We start from the raw sequence: 26,182 nt of genomic DNA on the forward strand, positions 1-26,182 counted from the left end.
TTTGCAAGTAAATTTCTAAACTGTCACATCAAAAGGATTCAAAAGCAGACCACAATAATGTGAGAATGGAAAAAAATGGGGGGAGAGTAATTAACTTTCTGAAGTAAGGTAAGATAAGCAATTCAGTTCCTCAACTGGAACACTAAAAAGAATTGCATGCTTTAAACTGGGCGTATCTTTTTGGTCTAATCTCAGAAAAATCAAGATTTCACATGGCTTCTCCACACTCTCTTACAAACATTTAACATGGTACATTTGGATGGAAGAAATGACGTACTAGCTAAAGTGTCTTTGAAGTCAAAGTCTAGACTCCGTGTCGTTTTTCACCATGCTTTTAAAACTCCCAGCAGTTTCTTAATACCAAATGTCTTAAAGACTATGTGAAGACATTGATGATACTAAACTACTTCCCATGAGTCCCATTTCTTTCCTCTTCTCATTTTATATTTTGATTTTCTTTCTGCTAATGAGAAGGCTGAGTGGGAAGTGTGTCTGACACCTTAGTAGGGAAGGAGAATGTGGTGTCTCAAGTATAAGCCACGGATCCTTTGGAATTGACAATATTAAAGCTGTTTTCCACAGAGCATCTTAACACTAAGCTGAAGCAGAGACTGTTGGAGAAAGGAGTACCAAAGAGTGTTAGTTATCATCCATCAGCTGTGGGACACAGCAGTATAAAGGAGGAAGGGAAGCAATGATACGTTGTTGTAGAACCTCCTTATTCAAGTCAACCGGCTGATGGCCTGGACTCATTTGGGCATGGTATTCAGATGATTAGATTTAATGTATTGCTCTAAATAGGATGCCTTGACAGTGACAGTTCTCAACCCATGGGACGTGACCCTCACAGACCCACATATCCAATATCCTGCATATCAGATATTTACATTATGATTAGTAACAGTAGCAAAATGACAATTAAGAAGTGGCAACAAAATAGTTGTATGCTTGGGGGTCACCACGACATCAGGTACCATATTAAAGGGTCACAGATCTGGGAAGGGAGAATCACTGCTTGCTGAGACCCCAACTACACAGGTTACTTTGGGTTCCTACCTGGCACTAGGTGATAACAATTGTCTTTACTGGTCTTGGGAGTAGCCAACTTCATGTCTCTCAAGGAGTGATCATAGTTCTGCCATCTTTGTTCTCTGATACAAAGGTCATGTCCACAGTTTCAGCCATCATTTTGTACATCTATCTGGAAGGTAAAGATTCCTGTCTGAGTAAATAAGCATGTGTCCCCAGTGCCTCATTATTCTTCACAACAAATTCTGAATGTCACAAATTTCTCGAAGTTTTCTATCATCGATCTTTCAGAAAGATCCATGGCCCAATTAAAACCATGCACTTGATCTCAACCCTACATTTCTATTAACCTTCTACTTTCGCTGCTGGTAGTTTTGATGTTTTGAAAAGTTGGACATCAACAAAGCACCTAAGTGTCCTCAGAAATTTGGATGTAGTCATTAGAGGTGCTGCTTATGTTAAACGCTTTCTGGGCTGAAAGGGATGAGCATGGCTAAGAATCTGAAGGATCCTTGATCAGCTTTAGTGTTTTCCGGGTGGTGACCTTATTCTGTATTATTCATAGTTCTTTTTTTTCCCACTGTTCTCTTACAAACAATCCACTATATCCTTCACAGTTTTGTGAATCTGAGTGACAAGAAAGAGTGAAGGAGAGGTGCAAGGAATCAACAAAATGGTGCCATGAAGAATAAGAGACAAGTGCGGCTGAACATTTTCCCGATGGCTTCTACTCGTCAATCCATTTGTTTGTTAGTTTGCTGTTTTAACAAAATTGCAGAGCTGTTTTACGAGTCCCACCAGCATTTGCAAGGCGGGCAGAGATGAAAGGTACTGCAATGTTTCCTGTGGAGGCTGCCTGATGTCTCGCAGAGAAGGTAAGATGTGTTGAATAACTAGGCTTGAAGCAATTTTCTGAACTTTTACTCAGTACATGAATTTCCTGTAAACCGCCCCCCCCCCCCGTGTGTGTGTGTATGTGTTCAATACACTCTTCCTTCATGTCCTGTCCGGAGACTGGAGGGGTGCATCTTCTTTTTCCCTGATGAGAACATTCTATGGATCGGCATAGTTCTCATAACAATTTAAAATTGTCCCTTTACTCTTTTCTTCCAACTGATGAAAACCTTTTTGAATCTTGAGAATGGAGTTTGAATCAGGCTAAATCCCAGGTTCATGTTTCTTGGGAGACATCAAGGCATCCTGAATATGGTGAGTGCTTTAAATACCTAAGCAACTGACTCTCCTCTGGAGAAGAGTGACATTGAATGCAATAAAACGCGCACTGAAAAGACGCCAGTGCCAGTTACCCTCAGGAAGCAGTCTGACATTTGCTTAGGGTGTGGGGCGTTTCTTGATCTCCCTTGCCTAATTCTAGAAGTGTGTTGCATTAGATTTTTTTTCCCCTAATGAAAATTTCTCTTTTAAATAATACAGAAGTCAAGAAAGAAAGTAAAAGCCTGGCCACTTGCCCTATCCGAATCACCCGCCCAGGTTTTACAGTCACATAAAATAATTTCCTGAATGCAGAAGATCAAATGTGATTGCTGCAAAGCCTCCAGATGCTCATGATGTTCGCTGGCTCCATTGACAAAAGTGACTTCCCACGCTTTGCCCACAGAGGGCATCCCTGCGCATTGATATGTAGACCGAACGAACGCAGCTGCTGGAAGCCTCCTCCGTCCGCTCTTTTTTTCCCCCCTAAGCTTCTCTAGGCCCCCGCCCCCCATCGCGTGGATTCTTTGCCTGATCCAGTTCGTTTCCCTCCGGTCTCCACATTTTCCCTTCCAACCCTCCACTTCTCTGGATCAATGGATAGTAAGGTTCCAACTCTCATCTCACACACCGCTGGCGGACACCCCAGTAACAAGTGAGAGCAGAGCGCTCCGCCCGGCACTCCCCCGCCTCTGTCCCCTATCCGTTTCCCCAGCTCTCAGAAGCCAAAGGAACAGCATCACCAGCGTGAATTTTTCTCTCCAACTTTATCCAACCGACTACAAGGAAGAAGCTTCAGCGTTCTAACGCATGGCCAGCCACGGGATTGCTTTGCGTCTCCTCTCTAGCCCTCCTGGATATTCCGTTCATTGATGCCTCACAAGCTCCGCGGAGAGCTGTCTCCCCTTCCCTTGCTCTCTTCGTTTCCTTGAGTTAGTTATCCAAGGTGCTATCGGGGTTCGGGAGCTCTTGTACCGAATGGAACTTTTTGCTGCCTCTTCTTGCTGCTGATTGTGTCTCTGGACAAGGAAAAAAGGCTTCGCAGGCAGAAGAGGCGCAGGGGAGGTGGAGAAGGAGGTGGAGGAAGAGGACGAGGAGGAGGAGGAGGAAGCCGAAGGGGCTCGGCGCGTGTGTGTGCATGTGTGCATGTGTGTGTGAGTGCATGCGTGTGAGTGCCACCGCTGCCCAGGACCCCCGGCCCCGAAGGTGTTGGCTGAAATATGGAGAATAGTCTTGGATGTGTTTGGGTACCCAAGCTGGCTTTTGTACTCTTCGGAGCTTCCTTGCTCAGCGCGCATCTTCAAGTCACTGGTAAGAGCTCTGTTCCTTTCTTCTCTACACTCCCCCACCCCTTACCCCTTCTTCTTCTTCCAGTTTCATATGGAGAATAGAATTAGAGTGTAAGAAAAATAAAATATTCGGTGCTCACTCTGCCCACCGTTTCCTCGAAGATGATAAAAGAAAAAAAAAGACTTTCCCTCCCTGGGGGCGGAGGATATTGGTGGGTTGGAGGGCATCCTTTCGCGTTTTTCTTTCAATCTGGTGCTTTTCTCTTGCATCTTTGCTTTTGCAAATACTTGTGTTGATTTGGAGGACGAGCTTGCCAAAGTGATGGGGACGCTGTTGAAAATAACTGGGTTGTATCCTCAGAGCCTCAAAAACCTAGGAAGAGGGATGTGGATGGGGGAACAAGAGCAAGCAGAGGATGACATCCAGGGAACCTAGAGCACGTCTGTGCGGGATGTAGGGCTAGGGTTGTTTGTGTGAATATGTGGGACCCTGGGTTTGCATTTTTGTACTTGCTGATTGCTAATCAAGAGAGGGACAGAACGGATACACGTTTGGAGTACTTTGAATGAGTGCATAGCAGTGCCTAAAGAGGGGCAGAGCTGCAAGAAGAGATGCATATTTGAAATTTTAACGGTAGGCGAACGTTGTTTGCTAGCTAAGTCTCCAAATATCTCCAAGACACCTCCAAACTCCAAATGATTGATGTTCTGGGAAACAGGCCTCCTGGCCCTGGCACTTGGCAAGCGTAGTTTCTAATTAAAAACGACAAAACTGTCGAGGGGACTAGATGGGGCTAAAGAAGGAGAAAGAAGGATCTGAGGGCTGCAGTCTCCGAATGCGGAGCTGCGGTTTCTGTGGCCAAAGGAATAAAAACCAGCGAAGTGCTAAGATTTACTGGTTTTGCGGGACGCCACCACAAGTAGGTGGGCACTGGGTATAGGGAGCCTGTCTGCTGGGGAAAGACAGAACAGCTGCTGTGTGAGCATGCAACTCCCTCTGGAATCGACCTTTCCTCAGATCCGAAGACCGCCCCGGCTGGGTCCAGGAGTTGGACAGGAGCGCCCCAACCTGCGCCTTGGAAATTAACACGGAATAAAATTAAATCACAGCAGCCAAGTCCCCAGCCTCCCTAGAGTCCTAAACTCCGGCTGTCTGGTACTGGCTGCAGAACCAAGGGTTGCGAATGCTTCACAGTGGCAAGGGATTCAGGCCATGAAGCAAGCGCCCAGCCAGCTTCGCCACTAGCCAGTAGGATTAACGTGAGCACACACGCGCTGGGCTTTCATCCTTCTCTAGGCAGCCAGAGCTAGCCAGCCTGTGTGTGTGTGTGTGTGTGTGTGTGTGTGTGTGTGTGTGCTTGCTGTGTGCACTCCTCTGATGCGCACCCTCATCACAGTTGCCCGCCCTACCTCCTCCCTCTGGGCGGTCCCCTCCTCCCTGGCTCCTCTCTCCCAGAGCTTTGTCCTCCGTAATTATTCCCTTTGAAGGTGGGAGGTAGGTGTGAAGAGGCAAGGGGTAGTTTATCCTTGCAGGAGTGAAAAGTGTCTTCAAAAATTCCCTCCTTAAACCGCAAATGCTCACCAGCGGAGTTAGCAGAACCTTCCTTGTGCCCAGAAGATTGACTTGTGCTCTCTCTGGCACTTGGGGAGCATCTGGACAGAAAGAGGGAAGTTTAGAGACATTCCCTGCTAAGCAGAAAGCCCACAGAAGAGAGAGGGAGTAAAGATTGAGGCTGATAATATTGAATTAAGTAAAGTGTGCAAAAATGGACAGTGTTTTCAGTTACACAACATTTTAAAGCCATTCCCAAATGACTACTACCCGGTACCGACTGGTGGTAGATGAGTGGATAGATCAGATATGTCATATTAATCTCTAAATTAAATCTTCCATTCACTTAGGTTTTTTGCTTGTAGTCAGTTGTTTACTACTGTCTTATTTAATTCTCGTCTCAAAATTTTCTCTTCATAGACGATTCTAAGCAGAAAAAAAAATAAAAAAAATCCTAAACAAAAGTATACACGTGTAAGGAAAATACCAATGGATAATGCTTGCTGATCTTTGTTCTAAACTTCTCTACATTTTGAAATTCAGTTTGGGGTCTTTGCACATGAAGGTGATGTGGTTTGTGCAGGTCCCGGAAAGGGGGGAGTGCACTTTGAAGATGTTGCTAATTCAGCTTGCTTCAGGCACCTTTGCTCGTTTACCTGAAATTACCCTTTTCCTTAGCAGCAATTTTTGGGAGCATGGCAGGGAAGAAGCATAGTTCGCTCTAAGAAAGGACCAGTAGGAGGTGCCCTTAATAAGGCCAAATGTCTAGTTCACCGGCATTGAAATTCCGACTCAGCAGAAGGTTTTTAAAGACTTTGTTGATCGGTAACAAAGGATTGTGGTGACTAGCACAATAGGGTTGGTCCTTCCCCTCTTTCTAGGCAAAATGTGGAAGTTGTCGATTTGAATATGATTATTATGCCACGACAAAAAGGACATCCCTGAACAGTGTCTGTGTGGAGTGAGGGCTTGAAGCTGAGAGCAGAAGAGAGTGTCTTTTTAGTTTGCTCTTGTGGGGTGCCCTCTTCTTTTCCTTTTTTTTTTCTTTTGATGTGAGTCCTGTGCAGAGGCACCAGGTAGAGTCCCAGGATTTCAGGTAAGAGGGGAATTTCAGATGTTAATGAATCCCACAGGAGGTTTACCCATTAAGTATTTAATTATTAATATATGTTTGTGTTACGTTTGGTGAGAGTTTATGCACTCTAGACATAACGAAGTGAGGCTTGTTATTGGCTCTATCCAGCCCCCCTTTTACTCTGACAGCCACAGTAGGTCAGGTACTCCTTCTGCACTTGCTGCTCTATGGAAGGGGGGTGTCAGGACCTGGGGTTGCCTGGGTAAGCAGGCCCTCCTCTGTTCTGCGTGTGCTGCAGTATAAATCACCAGTGACCTGCCACAGTATCCATTTTCCACCCTGCAGCAGCTGCCCTCTGAGTGATGAAGCATGTGAAATGGCCCGCACATGTGTTATATGTGAATATATTAGGCTCAGTGCATTTGCTTTAATGCTCTTAACAGCAAGGCAACTGTGAGGGCCTGATAGACACTTTTTCTTTCAGGAAAAGATTTATAACTTCTTAGTGCGTGTGTGTGTGTGTGTGCGTGCGTGCATGTGTGCGTGCGTGCGTGTGTGTGTGTGTGTGTTCCATTTACTCCCTTGCAAGTTAACCTCTCTACAGACTTCCTTGCTTCATTGGGGAGGATGAACTTTTGTCTTGAATGGAACACAGCCAGACTGTTCCTTTGGAGTCTTGTCTAAGCCAATAGGAATCTGACATTTGGAGTAGGGGGGTTCATTTGAAAAGCTGGGATAGTCCGCTGCTGTTTTTATTGCTTGTTTGTCTCTAGAATGAAGGAATGATGCACCATCTAAGGGAATCCCACCAGTTACCTCAAAGATACTTTTTATGAGAACGTTTCTCTCTTCTTGGTTTATGCCTCCCACCGTATATATTCAGCATTCTAGGATTTCTCCTACATATGTGATTGTTCCTGAGATGTTACTAGCAGAACACAGTAAAGCCAAGTAATGTAGGATGACCTCTGTCCTCCGCACACAGACTGCTTTAAATCCTGTCATCTTGGCCCTGTTCGTCTTGCTGGCCCTGAATGCAAAGAAGAGCTGAAGTTTGTGAATCGCATCCTTCCTGGAGAGACTGTCCTAAGATGATTGCTTAGAGCAGATAGTTTTACAATTTTATGAATAATTTTACCATCTTAAACTATGTATATGAGACTTTCTCCTCAGGACTTTTCCCTGTTAGGATAATTAGTAAAGGATATGGTTGCCATGAATCATTGTCTTTATTAAAACATGATGGTACTTGCACAGAAAGCAGCTTTTCCCAGTCCCTGCCTTCTCCAAGTGTGTCCATAAGGGCGCTCATGACTTCATTAGTGACGTCCTGTTGGCTTGTGTCCAACTCTCCCCAGTTGCCACAGACCTGGCCTGGATTACCATCAGAAACTCATGCCAAATTAGAAACAGGTTGCTGTGTCTGGGTATTTGTTGCAAACGTATCTTCTCAAATGATACGTTTTCATATACCTAAACTGATAGTCTTTTAGATGAACCTTATACATAAGTTTCAGAAAACCTTAGTGTTGCTTGGGTTAAGATAATAATGATACAAAACCACTGAGGATTGCTTGATTAATTACTGATAAAAATCATCATATAATAGAAAATATCATAACCTCTGAAACGGAATGGAGAGTATGGTGAACATTCAATTAATAAAATATAAACATGATGTTTCCTTTTCTGTCTTTTCTATATCAGTTTGACAGAACAGAGAAAGTCTTGGGAATTTCATGACCCTATTGAGTCCTGGCTTGGTATCATTGATTCAGGGTTGGAACACACCAAATTCAATATTTGGACAATACCCCATGAATTTTTAAGTGACCTATTATGGTCTGCTTCCTTCTCTGTTGGCTGTCCCTAGAGAATTCAGCTGCCTTCTCTATATCATAGTATGATATCAAGGCCACCCTCTAGATGCAACCCAGTAAAGCCTTTCTTATTGAGAAACCAAGCCCTTGTTCCGTAGGCATTCTGCTTAGCCATGTTATATCACACTTGGGATTTTTCTTAAAAATAATTTTTAAAATGTTTTTGAGTGCTTCTTTCAGTGAAGAATAAACTACTCAGAAAAGAGCTAAGCAATAATGTTAGACTAGGAGACTCACCTGTTGCCTCCAAGCCAGGACTATCAGCATCCCAGAGTTCACAAGCTTTGAGAAAGGAGTGAGCCCTCTAAAGCAGTGGGTGATGCTAACCGAGGCAAGTGATTTGGCCACACTGTTATTGCTAAGTTAAAATAGAAAACTTTATTCTACGTCAATACCTTCTCTTTTCAAAATTCAGAGCATTTCTCAGTGTCCTTCTAATATCCATGGCATTGCCCTGTCCCAATATATTTAAGATACTTTCCCTCAAACTAAGACTGCATAAAGTGAATATTCAACTTGCTGATGAGAAAGGATAGGTAATCGGATTGTTTTCTCCGTAGACCAATAAAAAATTCACGAGAGAAAATTACATGTTATATATGCCAAATGAGCAACAGCAAAAAAATAAGTGCAAATTATTATGCACCTTTATAATCACAGCACTCAGGTAAATTGCAGCACAATTTCATACCGCACATTTCCTTCTCCCGCATGAGTGTTATCTCCCTCGCTGTGTGCTTCTGAGGTTCAGCACTCTACTAGTGTGAAGAAACACAGGTTGGCTGATTGGTGATCAAAATTGCACTAGAGCTCTAAAATTCTCTGACAAATTTAGCCTGAGGTTTAAAAATCCCCTTTAACACAACTCATAAGTAAAAATATTTTTCCTTGATAGTTCAGAAATGTCCCAACTTTGTGCTATGGTATGATTTAGAAATATGTAATAATGTGTATGACTGAACAAACCTCTGTTTTCATTATTGAGGATAACTTGCCAATGGTCATATGAGTATATATTGCTTTCTATGAACAGGTTTTTTAACAACTGTAGTGTGCATAGCCTTCATTTCTTGGGGGGAAAGTCTGGCACAGAAACACAAAAATCATTTCAGATTTATTGATCATATTTCTCTAGTATATATTCTTGAATAGAGCCATAGAGATCTTGTGGCTCTAGTTCTGCAAGATCAGTCCTTTCAAACACTCCAGCAGAACATAGATGGGACAGATGTTGAGGTGTGCCAACTTTAAGCCATGGATGTGTGCCTGGGTGGCAGCTGAGTCGATAGGTTCAGGTTGCTGGGACAACTACCCTCAGATGAGGGGTGGAGCCAGCTCTCCCAGGTTCATGGTGGTGGGTGGGGCTAACTTTCCCAAGTTTGTGTGGGGCAGCTCTCCTATTAGGGGTGGGGCCAAATGTTAGCTCAGTCTGGCCTCAAACTTGCGATCCTGCTGCCTCTGTCTCCTTCAGCAAATCCTACCAATGTGTACCACCACAGCTGGTGCTGTAGCTTCTCTTGGATACCTTTTACACAGAATTCCCTGGGCATTCATTGCAGTTTAGAAATTTTTTCCTTGTTTTCTGTAGTTGGCATTTCCTTAGGCTTCCAACAAGCTCCCAAATAAAGACATGGAGACTTATTATGAATTTTGAATGCGCAGACTTAGCTTTGACTTGTCCCACTAGCTCTATAACTTAATATAACTTGTTTCTCTTCATCTACATTTTGCCTTGGGCCTTTTTGCCTTTCTTTCAACTGTATGTTTTACTTTCCTCCTTCCTGTGTCTGGCTGGCTGACTACTGGGACTCCCTGTCATCTCCATTTATTTCTTCTCCAAGCCTAAGTTCTTCCTGCTACTTACTCTCCCTGCCTGAAAGTCCCACCTATACCTCCTCCTTCTCCATTGGTCGTTTAGCTTTTTATTAGACCAATCAGTTGCATTAGGCAGGCAAGTTAAAACAGCAACACAGCTTAACATAATAACAAGTGCAACACATCTTTACATAGTTGAACTAAAATTTCACAACAGTTTTCTTTTACATGCAGATCTTAAGGAAAGGTAATTTCCAGACTATCTAGTACAAACATGTTCTGTTGAACTTGTTGGCTCTTCAGAATATATATAATAAAATATTACCCTGTTGAGTTGTAAACTGATAAGAAAGATTATCAATATAGTTTTATTCTAGGTTGTCTAAAATGTGCTTAAATCTATATTTACATTTTCATAGGAATATAAAATAATTAGATGTGATATAAATGATGCTAACTCAGGCCATTTGTTTAATAAGTGAAGTTTCATGTTGGGATTTAGATCTTCACCAATAGAATTTTAGAGAAATTTTTCCACTCATTTGCTGTTTAAGATGGAGAATATGATTTAGCCTGTTTGTCTTCTATTCAGGTCATCACTCTGATACTGTATTTACATTACACTGATTGTTTCTAAAAGCCTGAAGATATAACATTGCTTTTGTTTAATTTCGGACATAAGTTTCTAGTTGAGACATATTAAGAAAATTGATCCTGTATTCAGAAAATATCTTTCTTTACATTTTTATGTCTAGTTGAAACTTTTCCCTGTGGCTTTTTTATTTTATTTTATTTTATTTTATTTTTCTCAGTTTTATGGAGATTGTCTTTCATGCAAGAAGACCGACTCTAAATTGGGACCCAAGTCCCTTGTTAAAGGAAAGAGCCCTAATTTATTTAATTAATAGGTTTGTGGTGTTTTTGAAATCTGATATATTAATTTGGATGTCATTTGTTTTTCATGAAACATAAGTTTCCATGTTAATGGAGGTGTGGACCAGAGCAATGTTAATGCTTTCTTGGTTACAACATCACATAATTTACTTGCATTAGGAGCTTCACATATATACATATAGTGTCTGGAGTAATTAATAGTAACACTAAAGATTAATAATAGTTGTACAAAACACCATTGACAGGTTTTGTGTGTGTGTGTGTTAACCTTTTCAATTTGTAACATTGCCACAAATGCATCTTTCTTTAACATACAATTTTGTTTCCTTGCATGTGCTTGTAATCAAAGAAATACATTTTTTATTTGCCTTATGGCTAAACATTAAGTACCTGAGAATACCTGTGTACGTGCATATGGCTACACTCAATCCCTCTACTGTGTAGTATCCCATGACATTAATTGATTATAACTAACCTAAGCTGTTGTTGACAGACTTTTTTGAACTCCAACTTTTCTGTTATTTATCTTCATGGTTTCAGCATTTTTCTAGACATTGTCCAGTAAAAATTAGTCACGCTTTCCAGTCATCCATGTAGGTATGGAAATTCTGAGCCATGTAAAGGACATCTTTATATTAATTGTCAATGGCATACCACATTTATTATAGCCCCACACCAGGAACATATGAACATTTTCTTTGTTTCATGTCTCCACCAACACTTGGTATTTTCATTTGCTTAATTTGCCTTCATCTGGTAGATGTGAATTAACATCTCATTATGGGTTTAATTTGCATTCCCCTGATTGCTAATAAAAGTGCACATTTTTTTCTCATAAATTTGTTGGCCATTTGTGTTTGCAGCAAGATACTTCTATGATTCTGTTTCTCCAACTGAACATCCATTTTATCTTAGTCATTTTATTGGTGGTTCCTCTGTTTTACCTACTAACCAACCTTTCGATTTTAAACGTAGATATCATCAGTAGTCTAACTTTTAGTAAGTTGTTACCTTATATTACACCAAGTTTATCTTTCCCCAGGCACTTCTTAAGCATTTTCCGAAAATGCACATTTAATTTATCTAGAAAAAAATTGCCCTTAGTCACTTTAAAATTATTTATTCTAATGAGAAACCTTTTTTTTTCTCTGTATCTTCTTACCCTGTCTATGATGTCTGTATAGACATCAGCTTATAAAAAAAGACAGTTCTCGGGCACCAGGCTTAATTTCAGGCACATTAGGCCTCTCCTGAATGTTATGGAACCAAAGAAAGATTGAATTGCAGTTCTAATGGTAGATACCAAATCTTAGTAAAAATATATCCTAATCTGGTCATTTGACCTTGAATATGTTTCCAATACAAATAAAATGCATAGGCCAAAAAAAAAAAAAAACCACTGTCAAATTTACAGAATATTTGATTGTTGGTTTAAGACAGCCTGCGCTTGAAGAAATATATGCCTTCAACTTTTATATGGGTTCTTAATTTATTCTAGTTGGTCTCACTGAGCAGGTTAACAAAGGTCTCTGGAATAAGTACAACATTTGAGTACACTGGAAGTGGCCTCTAGCAGGTTGCGCTCTGTGCTGACTCAGAGATGTGAGCAATGGCTGAGGCATCTAAGCAAGCCTCTGCATCGTCTGCATCGAGACTGCTCCAGCCATTGTTTCCATGCCTTTGCTCAGCCTCATGGGATTGCAGAAGAATATAAATTAGAGAGGAAATCTGCAAAGCTTTGCCTTTCATGTCTAATGTCTGGACAGAGATGTTCCCCGCAGGACAATTTCTGGCTATTTTCTCCCTGATCTGAAGCATCTCAAGGGATGGTTTGTTGACTACTTCCCCTGGGAAACATTTCATCAACACAATAAATTTTGCTGTTGGAAATTCACTTTGTGAATTATCTTAGGTAATGCTGTTCCAAATATTCTTCTCAACACATGTGCTATAGAACCAGGGTTCTTGTTTTCCTTTGCAATGACACAGCCTTTTCTATAGTCCAGAGAAGGCTAAATCATTTTAGTTCTAAGTTGTTTTGTTTCCTGGAGTCATCTTTATTTAATCTAACTATAACAAAATAGTTCACTTAATTTTTCCTCTTATTCCTCCAGAATCTTACTCACACTTACATTAAAAAAAAAAAAAAGACACTGAACTCCCTCTAGTTTATTTAGCTATTTCATTTAACCAAAGGCCCTAAATTTCGTGTAGTTTTCTCGATAAGATTTCCCAAGTAATGCATTGTAAAATGTAGGTTCATCATATGCTCTTCCCCATGTTATGCCCAGGGATTTGGGTTTTGTCTTCCAAAACTTGGGCTCTCACTTTGCATGTAGTTCCTCAAAAGCCCAAGATAATTATTAATAATTATCATAAGATCAAATGAGATCAAATATTTAAATCAAGATCATCATTATGGATATTTAACAGGGATTATGATGTGCTAAATGGAATGTGTTAATGTATGTCTGCCTTTCATGAGTTATCTTTAAGTCAATGAGACAGGCACATACATCGATGAGTGAATGGCATGTAGGGTAGAACGAAGTGCTCGTTAAGAAAAAAACACAAAGTGGGGAGACTGAAAAAATGTCAACTATAATTTTTACACATTCTACCGTTAATATGTTAATACTGGCAAGGTTGGCTGACAGAACCAATTCTCTTATCCCTATATTCTTAGAATTCTTAGATTGACTGAGGTTTTCTTTATGTGTGTGTGTGTGTGTTTTGTTTTGTTTTGAAGCATTGGGGGTAAATAGTTGTCAATCACATGTGAACTAAGCCATATTTAAACTAAGTTGAAAGCACATAGGTATTTTTATCCAAGAATTTAGGGGTTGAAATATGAAAAATTATGATTATGAGAGCACCTTGGACCAAAAAGTGAGTTTATGACTAGTTTGGATGACAAAGCCAAATTATGTCTCAGTTAAAAAAATAACCAATAAAAAGAAGGTAAAATAAGGGGTGAAATGAAATGTAGTACAATGTGAATAAACTAAGGCATACATGTGAGAAGAGTGAAATTTATCACGGTTTTTCTTTCAGATCTTGGCAAGTTTTCTATAAACACATTGGCACACTCCCATGGCTCCTACACATTTATTGGGTGGTCCAGGCACCTTGTTTAGGTGGTGATGGAGTTAGGAGCCCATTAAAATTAGCAACAAACAGAAATAAATCCATTACTCTACAATGATAAAGCACTGAAAACAGTGAAGGCAGGCAAAAAGCAGATTGTGAAAACTGGGGTTGAACTGGCAATGGAAGAATAAATTAGAAGTTAAGAGGGTATTTGATAGGGAGCAGAGGGAGAAAGGCAATGAGAAAAAGATAATTGTCTCAACCTCTTGGTAGAAGAACTCCAATCTTGCTTCAGGAACCCACTGTAGGGTAGTGATCTAGATGATACTGCAAAGTCATCTTTGTCCTCCACCAACAGATTTTCACACTCTCGGAACTTGCAAAATTTGTTGGAATGAGCTCATATCAAGGAGCATTCTTTAACATTTTTATATTATTTAAAATTTAGGTAAACAACACCTGACCTAAGTTTCTGCCTAGCTCTTTGCTTTAGCTCCCTTTAGCCTTTCTCTCTAGCTCGAGTCCATTCCCTCGTGTGTGGCACAGTAATACTCTCGGCCAGGGGACCAAAAGCCACCACACTTGGCAGAGATCCAAAGTGGGCCACAGAAACCAAAGGACAGAAGACCTACCCCAAAATGATACCAGGTATTTAGTCCAAGCAGCTTGTCAAAAGTCATACAATTTACATAAATTGCATAGAAAACTTTTCCCTAATTTATCAGTCAGTTATGAATTTATAAGCCAGTCTCTCCTACTTGTGGACTGTTGGATTTTATGAATAGACATAATACAGTTAAATAGAGAGAGTTTTAGAAAATATGGAGAGCTAAGAAAAGGTAAAAGTTTATTTATGAGTGTGTTCAGGAAGCCAGTTCCACTGCGCAGACAGAGAACAAGATTTCACTTGTTTGTAGTACTAGCATTGACATGGGGGCATTTCATCTTTGTGTAGCCTCCCGAAAACTATGTATCTAATTTCTCTCAATGAACTAAAGAGAAAAAGTGAGACTAAGCTTTGTTTAAAAGTATAGATCATTTTTACTTCAGTATGCTACATCCCACCACATTCTCTCTGCATTGCTATTTCTTCAAATATTGTTAAATGTTCTCTTTGCTGATCAAAAACTCAGTGGCTTGCAACTACATCATATTACTGTAACCAACAATAGTTTTGCTATTGAGTTAGTTTTTACCTCCAGGGTCAGGCTCTGTGGTCTCTGGACATGAAGACAGAGCAGACACCATCTAGAATACAAAACAAAGCTATCCAAGTAATGCGTTTGACTGAAACACTTATGGCCACTGCCTTACACACCCCCATCTTTTTTTTTTAATTTATTTATTTATTAAGGATTTCTGCCTCGTCCCCACAACCGCTTCCCATTTCCCTCCCCCTCCCCCGATCAAGTCCCCCCCCTCATCTGCTCGAAGAGCAATCAGGGTTCCCTGACCTGTGGGAAGCCCAAGGACTGCCCACCTCTATCCAGGTCTCGTAAGGTGAGCATTTGAATGCACACCCCCATCTTTTAAATGAATAGAAAATCAGCCTATATGTTCCAGTCCTAAACTGGTGATAAAAATCACTCCAGTGCTTATATATATAGAGTTTATATTTCAATTCACTTGTAATTACTATTTCATAAATAGAATCTGTTGTTAACATAATTTGCCTTGTATTAAGATGGATTTTACAAATGCTACATTCACAAACATAGGCACCCATTGTAAAATCCTCTTCAAATGCATTATTTTGTTTGTGTGTGTAAGAAATAAAACAAATAATACTTTACTAACAATTTTGACATCTATATGGGTTAGCAAGTCTAGGCTCGTGCCTTTGCTAGATTTAGGGGTTTAAAGCATAACACCTAGTAGGTCATTCCTCACTGTAACACTGGTCAAATTTGGTAGCCTATAACAAATTTCTGTGTATTCTACATTCAAGCAATCATTAATTACGACTTCTTTTTATTTTAGCTACATGCGTTTTCTTCAGAGGTATTGAATTTGCTCTCTAGCATGAATGCCTAGAAGCTGATTCTTGCTTTGTTAACAAAAGGAATAGGTAGATTATATCCCTGTGGTCTTTTCTCTCGGGGAGCATCTCTCTTTTGGATTCTTCCTCAGTTTAGGCCCTCTTCGTACTAGTAATTTAGAATCTCTTATAACTATCCAAGTCTAATTGGTGTTTTTAATCTTCAGAAGACTGTGATACACAACCACTGCACTGGTTCTCGTTGTCTCAAGGTATTGCAACAGCTGTTTGAGCTATTATTCACAGAACAAAAATATTCATATCACCTGGGCATTCAGACATTCAGAAAACCCAGCCAGTGCCTTGACTTGCTTCTTTGGGGTGAAAGGTGATTTAGAAACATTGATCTAGGAGACAGAGATTTTCCCAGTCCTTACAACCATAACTGATCAGCCAAACAGAGCATAAATGCAGTGCCCTGCCCACATGAATTCAAACTTAGTTTTCACCATCTTTGGGTGGCCTACCTTTAGGTCTTACAATGGCAAACTGTTCGCACATCAAAGGGGCTTCTGGCTTGTTGTTTGTTGCTACAGTACTCTCAGAGGTCATGACATGCTTCATTTTCCTGGAGATAGAAACCCCTTGGAAGTTGCTTGTGTATTCAGTCTTCCTCCCTCCCCCTCTTTTTCTCAAGGAGACGATACACTTCAAAAAGGGTCTGCTAGTTTTCATTTCCCATTTCTCCCTCCAGCCACTCTCTTCTCTCTGGAAAACACTATGATTCAGGAGAACAGGGAGGCACATAAAAGGGAGGCTGGAGCCCTGAGTCATTTCCACCCTGTGTCCTTCAGGTCAGTTCTGAAACGTACACACATGCTAAAAGTGAGACCCTGGTGGGAGTGACCCCAAACTGAACCTTGCCTTTTGATTGGAAATGGTCTTTGGGGCATGAAACAAACCAACTGCTCATTTGTCTGAGCTTCTGTGATGGGAAAGAAAGGGCTTAACTGAAATGTTTAGAGAGGAGTAAAGCTTTCAGGCAGGGAGCTATCTCAGCGCGAGGCTTTGAAGCGTTTGCTCTGCCCTGCCTGGTTGAGAGACAAGCTTTAACCAGAGCTCCAAATCACAGTGGAGTAGGAGAGGCCATGAGGGCTCAGCTGTGCAGACTGGATCAATCTGAATGAAAATCACTAGTGTTCCCACTGGTGAGACAAGTTTCTGCTTAGCTCATGAACTGTAGGCCCTTCTCTGGTCCTGCTAGAAAAAGAGTAGGGCTTTTGTGAAAGGTTATGTAAGGCTGCTGTTTTCCTTTTCCCCTCAGAGTTAAATTCTATTTATAGAGGGGTGAACCGCCTCCCAGGGAAACTGCATTTCCCTAGCTATAACTTAGCAAAAGAATTCAATCAATTTTCAGCAAAGAATTAAGGAACAAAGGCAGAACAAAATCCAAGGCAGAGGTTCTGAGAAGTACAGAAAAAGAAAGACACACAAAAAGAACAGTATTGCTCTGCCTGGGTTGCTAGAGGAATTGTATGGTGAAGAAGTAGGATTTACAGTGTCAATATGGAGCAGATTCCTGTAAACTGTGGTTGTTGGTCTCCCTGAATCAGGCCACTCTCATGTAGATGCATATGGGAAGAATCTCGGTGTTTTTGTGTTTCTTTTCTAGTGGGCTGTAATGTCTTCAGCTGATGTTAATGTACTGCTCAGCAGAACACCACCAAGGGATTAGTACTCTGCTCACCACACGGGGCCAGAAGCAAGGTCTATTAAGAGGTTGTTCTTCCAACAGTCCAGAGAGTATGGGTGCCTGATTGGAGACAACTTGCCTCTTAGCTATTTATCAGGTCACTGAGACCTTACAATCTAATCTTGCAGGGTAATCAGAGTGAACACTCTACAGTGACGGCTTGCTTTGGCCTATCACTCTGTTGATAAAGCCAGCAACACTTCTCTGTTGCCAGGAACAGATGGACCTCTTTAAGTATGAAGGTGTCTTTTGAGTTCCATTGTGTGTAATAGTTTGCTCACAACTTATTTCCACATGCTGGTCATTCATGGGCTTGCACAGACTCTCATGGTACCCCTGTGTATACTGCTTTCGAATGTTCAGCAAACCACAAGGCAAACTTCTAATTTCCTGAACTATTTAACACAAACAGGGCTACCCTCTGATCTTTTTCTCCCCACCTCCCATTTAATTCTCCTTGTTTTTTTTTTCTTTTGTATGTACTCTGTTAATAATTTTACTGGCAACCTTCCAGAGTGCCTGTGAGAAAATAAAAGTCAAGAAAATCCCTCAAATGTTAAATGCAAATGTGTGAACTCTATAATTTGTTATCTCCATGAGTCCTGGTCCTAAGACATCCAAGGTATTTGTCAACTCCCGTGCTGAATATGAAAAAGGGAAGAGAAGTATAAATAATTGCTTCCTACATAGTAATCCAAAGCATAGACTCTGGGTTTACCTTAGGACAGTCATTCCTGAGAATTGGGATGAGGCACAATATTAAAATATTCATGTTCTAGAAACTAATAAAGAAGTCAAGACAAGACCACAGAAATAAGAATGGCTTGGCAAATGAGGCTGAGTCTTTTTTGTAAAATGATTGGTCAAATACAGAAAGGTTATTGGGGTTGTTTTAAATGGCTGTGCTGTTGGATAGATGAGAAACAGGACCCCAGAAACATTTAGTGAGCAACCCCCCCCCATCACAAACCAAACAGTGGGTAACCATAAAACACTTTTACACACCTTGGTGCAAATATTGGCACTGTCAAAGATGTCATGAAGGTTCAGGGTCCTAATTCCCTAAATTTGTAAAGCATCACTGAATAGTTAGATTAAAAATATATTACACAGACAGAAACCTTCAGTCTTTAACATGTAACACATGCTAAACTATTTCTGATTTTATTCATTCATGGTAAAGGTGCTTATTAAATAGACATTTGACATATTATATGTGACAGTACCCTATAGGAGTTTTATAAAGAATATAAAAAATATCTTTAACAAGGTGTGATAGCACATACTTTTAATCTCATCACTTGAGAAGCAGAAACAGGCTGATTTCTCAGTTTGAGACCTGTTTGGTCTACAGAGTGAGTTCCAGGACAGCCAGGGCTATACAGAAAAACCCTGCCAAAAAAAACCCAAGCAAACAAACAAAAATACCTATGTCTCTACAGTCAACAAAATGGTTGGGAAGAATATTTACATGGTTTGGAAAAAAATAGCCTCAAGGTGAGGTATCCTTGTTATTAAGATATAAATGAATTAAGTGAGAAATATGAGCAACCAATATGAAAAATATCAGAAAGCAAGCAATAGCATCAGAATGAATTCCTAAGTGAAAAGGGGCACAGTTGGGCAAATAGGTGCCTGAAAAGGAAGAAAGATTCCCCTATGGGACACTGTACTTCGTATTTCACTGCTGAGACCTAGTTTTCTGCTCCATGTTGGCCCTAGTTCCCATCACCAGTAATGGTGCTCTGTTCACTAGCCTTTTCTTCTTTTTTTTTCCTTTTTATTGATTTCCATTGAGCTCCACATTTCTCTCCACTCCCCTCCCTACCCATCTTCCCCCACCCCCCAACCTTCTGCCAAGGTCTCCATGCTCTCAATCTAGTCAGGAAATCCCCTCTTCCTACACTACCCGCGTGGACCAGATCTATGCATGTCTCTCCCAGGGTCCCCACTGTTATCTGGGTTCTCTGGGACTGTGATCTGTGGGCTGGCTTTCCTTGCTTCATGTTCAAAGACCACTTATGAGTGAGCACATGTGACAACTGTGCCTCTGGGTCTAGCCTCATCTCCAGCAGATGTATGAGAAGACTGGGATAAAGGGACAGGAAGAAGTAACAAGATCATCTAAGAAGCAACTGGCAGCATAAATACTGTGATTTTAGAATGAAGAGGCTCTGCCCGTAAGGCTTCTCCTCATAATTTTATAGGGATCTTGAAAGAACGGATTGCTCAAAGAAGGGCAGGTGCCACTAGGCACTGATTTCTAACACGGAGATATGGTAACTGGTATACTGTGTACAGCAGCGTGAGTCTCTGCTGGATCCTAGTGTGCCCATCTGATTCCTTTTAGCTCAACTTGAAAATGCATTGATGATCTTTGGTATATAGTAGCGTCCCAAGCTACTAATGTGCCATCAAAGAATTTCTGTACATTTTATACCCAAAAAGCGAGTAGCCCAGCCCATAATTTTCAATTTATATCCATTTATATAGCTCTTTCTTTGTCTTTTCTCTGAAGATTCTGATTAATATAAGGTTATAATAATGAACATTAAATGAGGATGTTGAGAATAATGTTGCTACTTGGTTGTCCTGATACTTCCTGTCTTCCATCCCTTTGAAATGTACGTTCTATCTTGGCTGTTAGGAATCTCTATAAAGGGGTCAGAATCATTAGTCAAACTCATATGTTTCATCAATAAGGTCATAAAGATTGCACTATTTATCTTTGCTGAGAGAAATATTTAATGTTTCATTTGTTCTTTAGGGAAGTTACCTGCCCTGGAAGAAAATCCCTGACCTGGTGTTGACTCTTAAAGCACACCAGTGTAGAACTTATTAATTTCAAAGCAAGGATATTCTAATATATTCTCCTTACTTGGCATCCACATTTTCATTTCTCACCACACTCTGCAATAGAAACAGCAAGATTTCCTCGGAGAAATAGCTGAGTCTAAGGCTAGGGTAGAAAAGGTACAAGATAAGCCTGGGGCATCTGAGAGTGCCAGACAGTAAAGAATAAGGAAGTTCTTGTTTATGGTAAGGAAGAAAAACATCTATAATAATGGCAGAAAGCAAAGGGACCCAAGAGTTACTGGGAATGGCTCTGGGTGGTCAAATATGGAACGTACAAGCAAGAAATTGTGTCAAAATATAATAATTATCAGACCCCACACTGATATAGTATATATATATCAGACCCCGTACTGATATAAATATATGTGTAAATAAATAATTAAATAGATTATAGTCATACATATAGAACAAATCCAAAGTATGTATATAAGCATTCCACTATCATGCAGGTAGAAACAAATCTAACCCCCTACCCTGCTGAGGATTGACTGTGTCTGGTGATCTAATTCCAAAGAAAAGAACATGTGATCTAGTGGTGGGCAGAATACTTTCAGTGGAAAACCTGGCAGCCAGGTGCCACAGTTCATTCTCATCCAGATGATGAAGATAACAGCTAACATTGATAGATTGTCTTGACAGTATGTGCCTTTGATATGATGGGAAGAGAATGGTACCAGTGTGACCTTCCTCCTTTAAATCTATAACTCCCTTCTCAGGAGAAAAAGATATAGCCTGTACAAGCTTGCTTTCTGTTGCTGTGATAAACAGCATAACCAAAATCAATCTGAGGAGGAAAGGTTTATTTCACCTGATAGTTTATGTTTCATTGTGAAGTTGGCAGTCAGAGCAGGAACTCAATGAAGAATCCTGGAAGCAAGAACTGAAGGGACTATGAGGGCGTGCACTGCTTATAGAGGGCTGGGCTGCAGTGAGGAGGCTGCTTGTTGGTTCCTGGCCACATAGCCCTGAAATAATCACACAGAAATTCTATTAATTAAATTATTGCTTGGCCCATTAGCTCTAGCTTCTTATTGACTACCTCTTACATATTAATTTAACCCATTTCTATTAATCTGTGTATTGCTACGTGGTTGTGGCTTACCGGGTAAGCTTCAGTGTTTAACTCAGGCAGGGCTACATGGCCACTCCCTGACTCGGCCTCCCTTCTCCAAGCATTCCGTTTAGTTTTCCCTGCCTAGCTCTGTTCCTCTATAACTCTGCTATAGGCCCAAAGCAGTTCCTTTATTAACCAGTGATATTCACAATATACAGAAGGGAATCCTACATCACTAGGCCCTTACACATTAGTCATTAATCAAGAAAATGCTCCACAGACTTGCCTGTGGACCAGCCTAATCTAACCATTTTCTCTACTCAGGTTTCCTCTTTTTAAATAACCCTACATCCAGTTTATAAAATGAACAAAAAATACAACCCAACCAGTGTTCCCTTAACTGCAATTCCACAAATGTCTGACCCATATTCTTCAAAGCTTTCCTAAAACTGAGAAATAAGCGAACTGTACCAATAGATACTAAGAAGTCATACTGCTAAAATAACATAGGATAACTTGCTGTGTCATCTTCAGGTAATAACAAAATGTAATCTGAACCAAGTATGGATCTTAGTTGGCAGTAATGTACCAAGGTTGATTGATGAATTTTTTATAAGTATGATATATTAATGTCCATTTTTAATATTAACAAATATTTGATGTGTGATACATCGAATTTTCTATTTTCTATTAACAATTCCCAACAAATTTAAAGAAGTTCTATAATAAATATTTTTCTTCAAAGAATATCACCTTATCTCCTAAGAGTAAAATGTAAAATGCATGTAGAGTATGTCATCCTCACCAAGACGTTTCTTCCTGTTTCAGGATGATCTGTTCTTGGGTGCCCCTTCTGAGAAGTACAGTGTTGCTTCATCCATCCTAGGCATGCGAGCACTCTTCTCAGATTTGGCCACATCATTATTGTAGGTCATGGTGCCACCTCATACTTACTGAGTTAAGGACAGACTCGGGAGGGAAAAAAGTTTTAACACACTTTCTAGATGATTCTTAGATGATATGTACACATTCTTGAAAATCACTATATTTTTATGTGCATTCTTTCTGAAAATGAGGAATAGTGGCACTCAGCATTTTCAACCAGTCTTTGAACTCATGTTAATGACTGTGGTGATGAGATTAAGTCCCAGTGTTAGAACCTTCTAGTAAGAGAAGCAAGGCAGTCTACCTCATTGATCTTTCACTTGCTTGTAGAGGTGAACCACACTCAATTCAAAGAGATTTCATAAGATATTTAAGAAATATGTTTGTATGAAATTTTTCATATTACCTTACATACACAGCAGAAATCAGTTTGGCTACACTGGCATTATATTAAATCTTTATAAAAATTATCTTAAGTGAAACCTGAATTCATCCCCATTGCCATAATTACTTCTCTCTCTGAAACTTTTGATGCCTTCCGATGGCTCCCTTACATATCTCTTAGGAGTTTCAGGCAGTATGTGGCAAACCTCTGATGGGAACTGTCACAAGTTTGACTGACAGTTATGCCTGATGGATGCTCTCTAGAGCCTCGGGTACCCACTACCTCTTTCCATGAAGTTTTGGCAATTCTTTGTGCATTGGTGATCAGCTGCCCTGGTTCTGACTGTGTTTACTATGCCAAATGACAGAGTGTGAAACACCACTCAATCCTCTGTTCTTGTTTTTCCCACTATTCTCTGTCCTTACTTCTCACTTATACATAGATTCTTAAATCCATTTAAATATGTATCTGCTTTATGATTTATACAGCAAGATCTCAGTGTTCTTGGGGAATATACAGAAGACTTAAAATAACAATATTGACTAATATTTATGAATCTGTATAGCTAGAGTGACATAACAGCTATCACTCATGAAATATTATTTTCCCTTTCCTTTCTTATTATGTACATGAGTCAGCTTTATTCCAAGCAACAAATGTCAGTTAAAATGTTATTCCCAAGACTCCCCTTTAGTTGAAACAGGTCATGTGTGAGCTGAGTTGTGGTAAATGCATAGGTAGTAAGATTTCAGAAAATAGCAGGCTCGTATCCCAAGCTAAGCGCCACTGACTTCTGCCACTTGCTTCCTTCTTTCAGCCTGGACAGTAGAGAGAACTTCTGTACTTCACAGGGATGGTTGTTGGCTTCCCTCTTCGGGGTGACAGACGAAAAAGAGATTCTTAGCCCATGATGACCTTGTGACTTTTTCTACTGGTTGTCGTGTGAGGTTTTAACATTCTGTACTCTGCTTTCTGCAGCATGTAGCCACATTCAGTACTAACTACCACATACCCCATATTGCTAGATATCCCTAACTGTGATGAGGGGACTACTTTTATACCCTTCTACAGATGGCGCAAATTAGACACCAAAAAAGTGAGAATCCCCCATGGTTTCATGGTACTGAATTATAGAGCTATGATTTAAATCCCTGCAAGAAAGCACATGTCCTTAAGTCTGTGCTACAAATCCTGAACAAACAGTAGATGCTGTTATTGTACTATTGTTGTTTGTAATATTCGCTTCCCCTCTCCAAGTGGGTGATATTTTTCTATGAGCCATTTATTATTTCGACACTTCTGGGTTATTGAGTATCCAAATAAAAACTCTATTTTCTGCTAATCATTTTCAAATGTCATGGTTCTCACTAACAAGTTATAAGCCAGCCCCATGCACTTTAATTTCCTCTGAAGACTCCCAGCATCACCTTATAAAGACTAACATTCCCACTACAGCCCTGGAATACTAATGCCCTGACTTAACAATCAGGCCAAGCTCTGTAATTTACATGTGGGTTGCAGTTTCCCATTGTAGGTATAGAGAATTTCACATAGTTTTGATAGATCGTGTAAATTACACCAACCAAGCATTGTGCTATGTCTTCATTAAAGTAGGAGATGATAATTATGCAAGCATGTAGTATGGCCTTGCAAGCTTTGAGTTATGAACATTCAGTAGTGTCTCTTTACTTGTGCTTAAGTTGGCATTTGTGAGCAGCATATAATCAATTAATCAATAACCCGATTTTCCCTTAAAGAGACTGTGCATCATTTAAGAAGAAGGAAAAAAAAGAAAAGAAAAATAACAGAGATTATTCTATGATTTCATGAAAAGAGCTGCCTCAGCAAAGAAACCGGCTTGAGAAACATTGAAAGCCTTTTTCAGGGATGATGATTTTGCTTAACTAAGCCAAAAGTGAAATTGGATACAGACACTCAGTTCCTGAAGCATTTTATTATTTTTCAGCTGCTAGAAGGAAAGCACCAATTTGGGATCGCTGGTACAGATGCATTGTTTATACTCAGGATTAGGGGTCTATAAGTGGATTCATCTATGAAGTGCAAAGCAAAAATAAACTAATCCTAAAACTTACAGGTTAAAACTAATTGATTCTTCCCTGCTTTATACAAAGATGGAATCCTGTACTCGGTTGCCTGATTTGTCTCACATGACGTCTCAGCAGTACAGGGCAGTACGGCTCATATGACAGAAGTGGTGGTCATATTATAATATAGTGGTGGTCTCTTTATAATATGCATTTACACTGTGATATTTTGGAGATTTTAGTGTGATAATTTTAGATATTGTGGGCTTTTTTGGAGGAAGAAAACAGCTTTATTCCATTCCTTTAGAGTAGAGCACTGTTCATTGTTATTTTTTTCTGTTTTCTTATTTTTTTGTATTTTTATTGTCTATCACCTACACAAATAGTATGGAGCTTGGTAAATATCTAATGTTGTATCACATTAAAACAGAGCTGTGGGCCATCAATATGGCTCAGCAGGCAAAGGCTGGATGACCGGAGTTTGATTACCCAGGGACCACAAGGAAAACGGAAAGAACTGACTCTTGAAACTTACCCTCTGACCTTTATAGTTATGCCATGGTGCACTCATGCCCATACACTACACAAATGCATTCATTCATACATACAAATAAATGAATAATTAAATACCCGTTAAAACATGTTAGTAATGTTGTCTTGATAATAATGAACACAGGGACATCTGGAAAAAAAGAAATCTTCAAAGTTGCTTAATTGATTAGGCAACATAGGATATGATCAAGGTGAAACTGCTGTTCTCCATCAAAATTATCCCCCACGAGATATAAAGTGTTAGGTATGGATTTTCTTCATTTTTATGTGAAGAGAAATCATTGGTTCTAAGGACTTAGAAATTCCCATTGCCATCAAGATCTTGGTTTTTCAAGTACAGTCAATGGATCAGAACAAGCATCATATGGAAGGGTGTTAGAAATATAGGTCCTCGGGGCCCATCATCCCACAGTCAGGATTTCAGTAAGGGCTTTAGTTGGCATGTATGTAGACAGTGGTTTATGATGTCCTGGTTCTGGCATGATGCCCCCTCATGACCTGACGACTATAAGGCCTGTGAGTTGCACATAAACTTATGATCTTGGGTAGAGAAGAAGCAGCATCGTGATAGCTTTTCTAGATCTCCTTCTAAGGACTGAGGGCTATGCTCCTAGAACAGTGCCAGGCTGACAATCACCATCAAGACTTAGCTTTCATTAGTTCACTTCCCTGCATTTTCATCCTTAAAGTCCTAAGACACTAATGTCCACATTGATTTGAAGAGTTAGCATTCCTCTTCCAATCACCTGTCACTGATTTGGGGTCATTTGATGAGATTTCAAGAGCACATAAGGACTCCAGTCAGGTAAAACACGGCATGTCTGAAGAGAATGGCTCC

At 40.1% G+C, this 26,182-nt stretch overlaps 1 protein-coding gene across 1 annotated transcript in view; it reads left to right on the forward strand.

Moving 5' to 3' along the window:
• Positions 1 to 2,989: 2,989 nt before the first annotated feature.
• Dcc (DCC netrin 1 receptor) overlaps positions 2,990 to 26,182 on the forward strand; it is a 1,005,453-nt gene continuing 982,260 nt past the window's right edge. Inside the window, exon 1 of the mRNA XM_041639231.1 lies at positions 2,990 to 3,552. Within this exon, the coding sequence (XP_041495165.1) occupies positions 3,462 to 3,552 (91 nt within the window). The 5' untranslated portion in view covers positions 2,990 to 3,461. The remainder of the gene's footprint in view (positions 3,553 to 26,182) is intronic.

This window comes from Microtus oregoni, unplaced genomic scaffold, assembly GCF_018167655.1.
Source record: "Microtus oregoni isolate MIOR12 unplaced genomic scaffold, Mior012 000057F_ref0000458, whole genome shotgun sequence".
NCBI lineage: Eukaryota > Metazoa > Chordata > Mammalia > Rodentia > Cricetidae > Microtus > Microtus oregoni.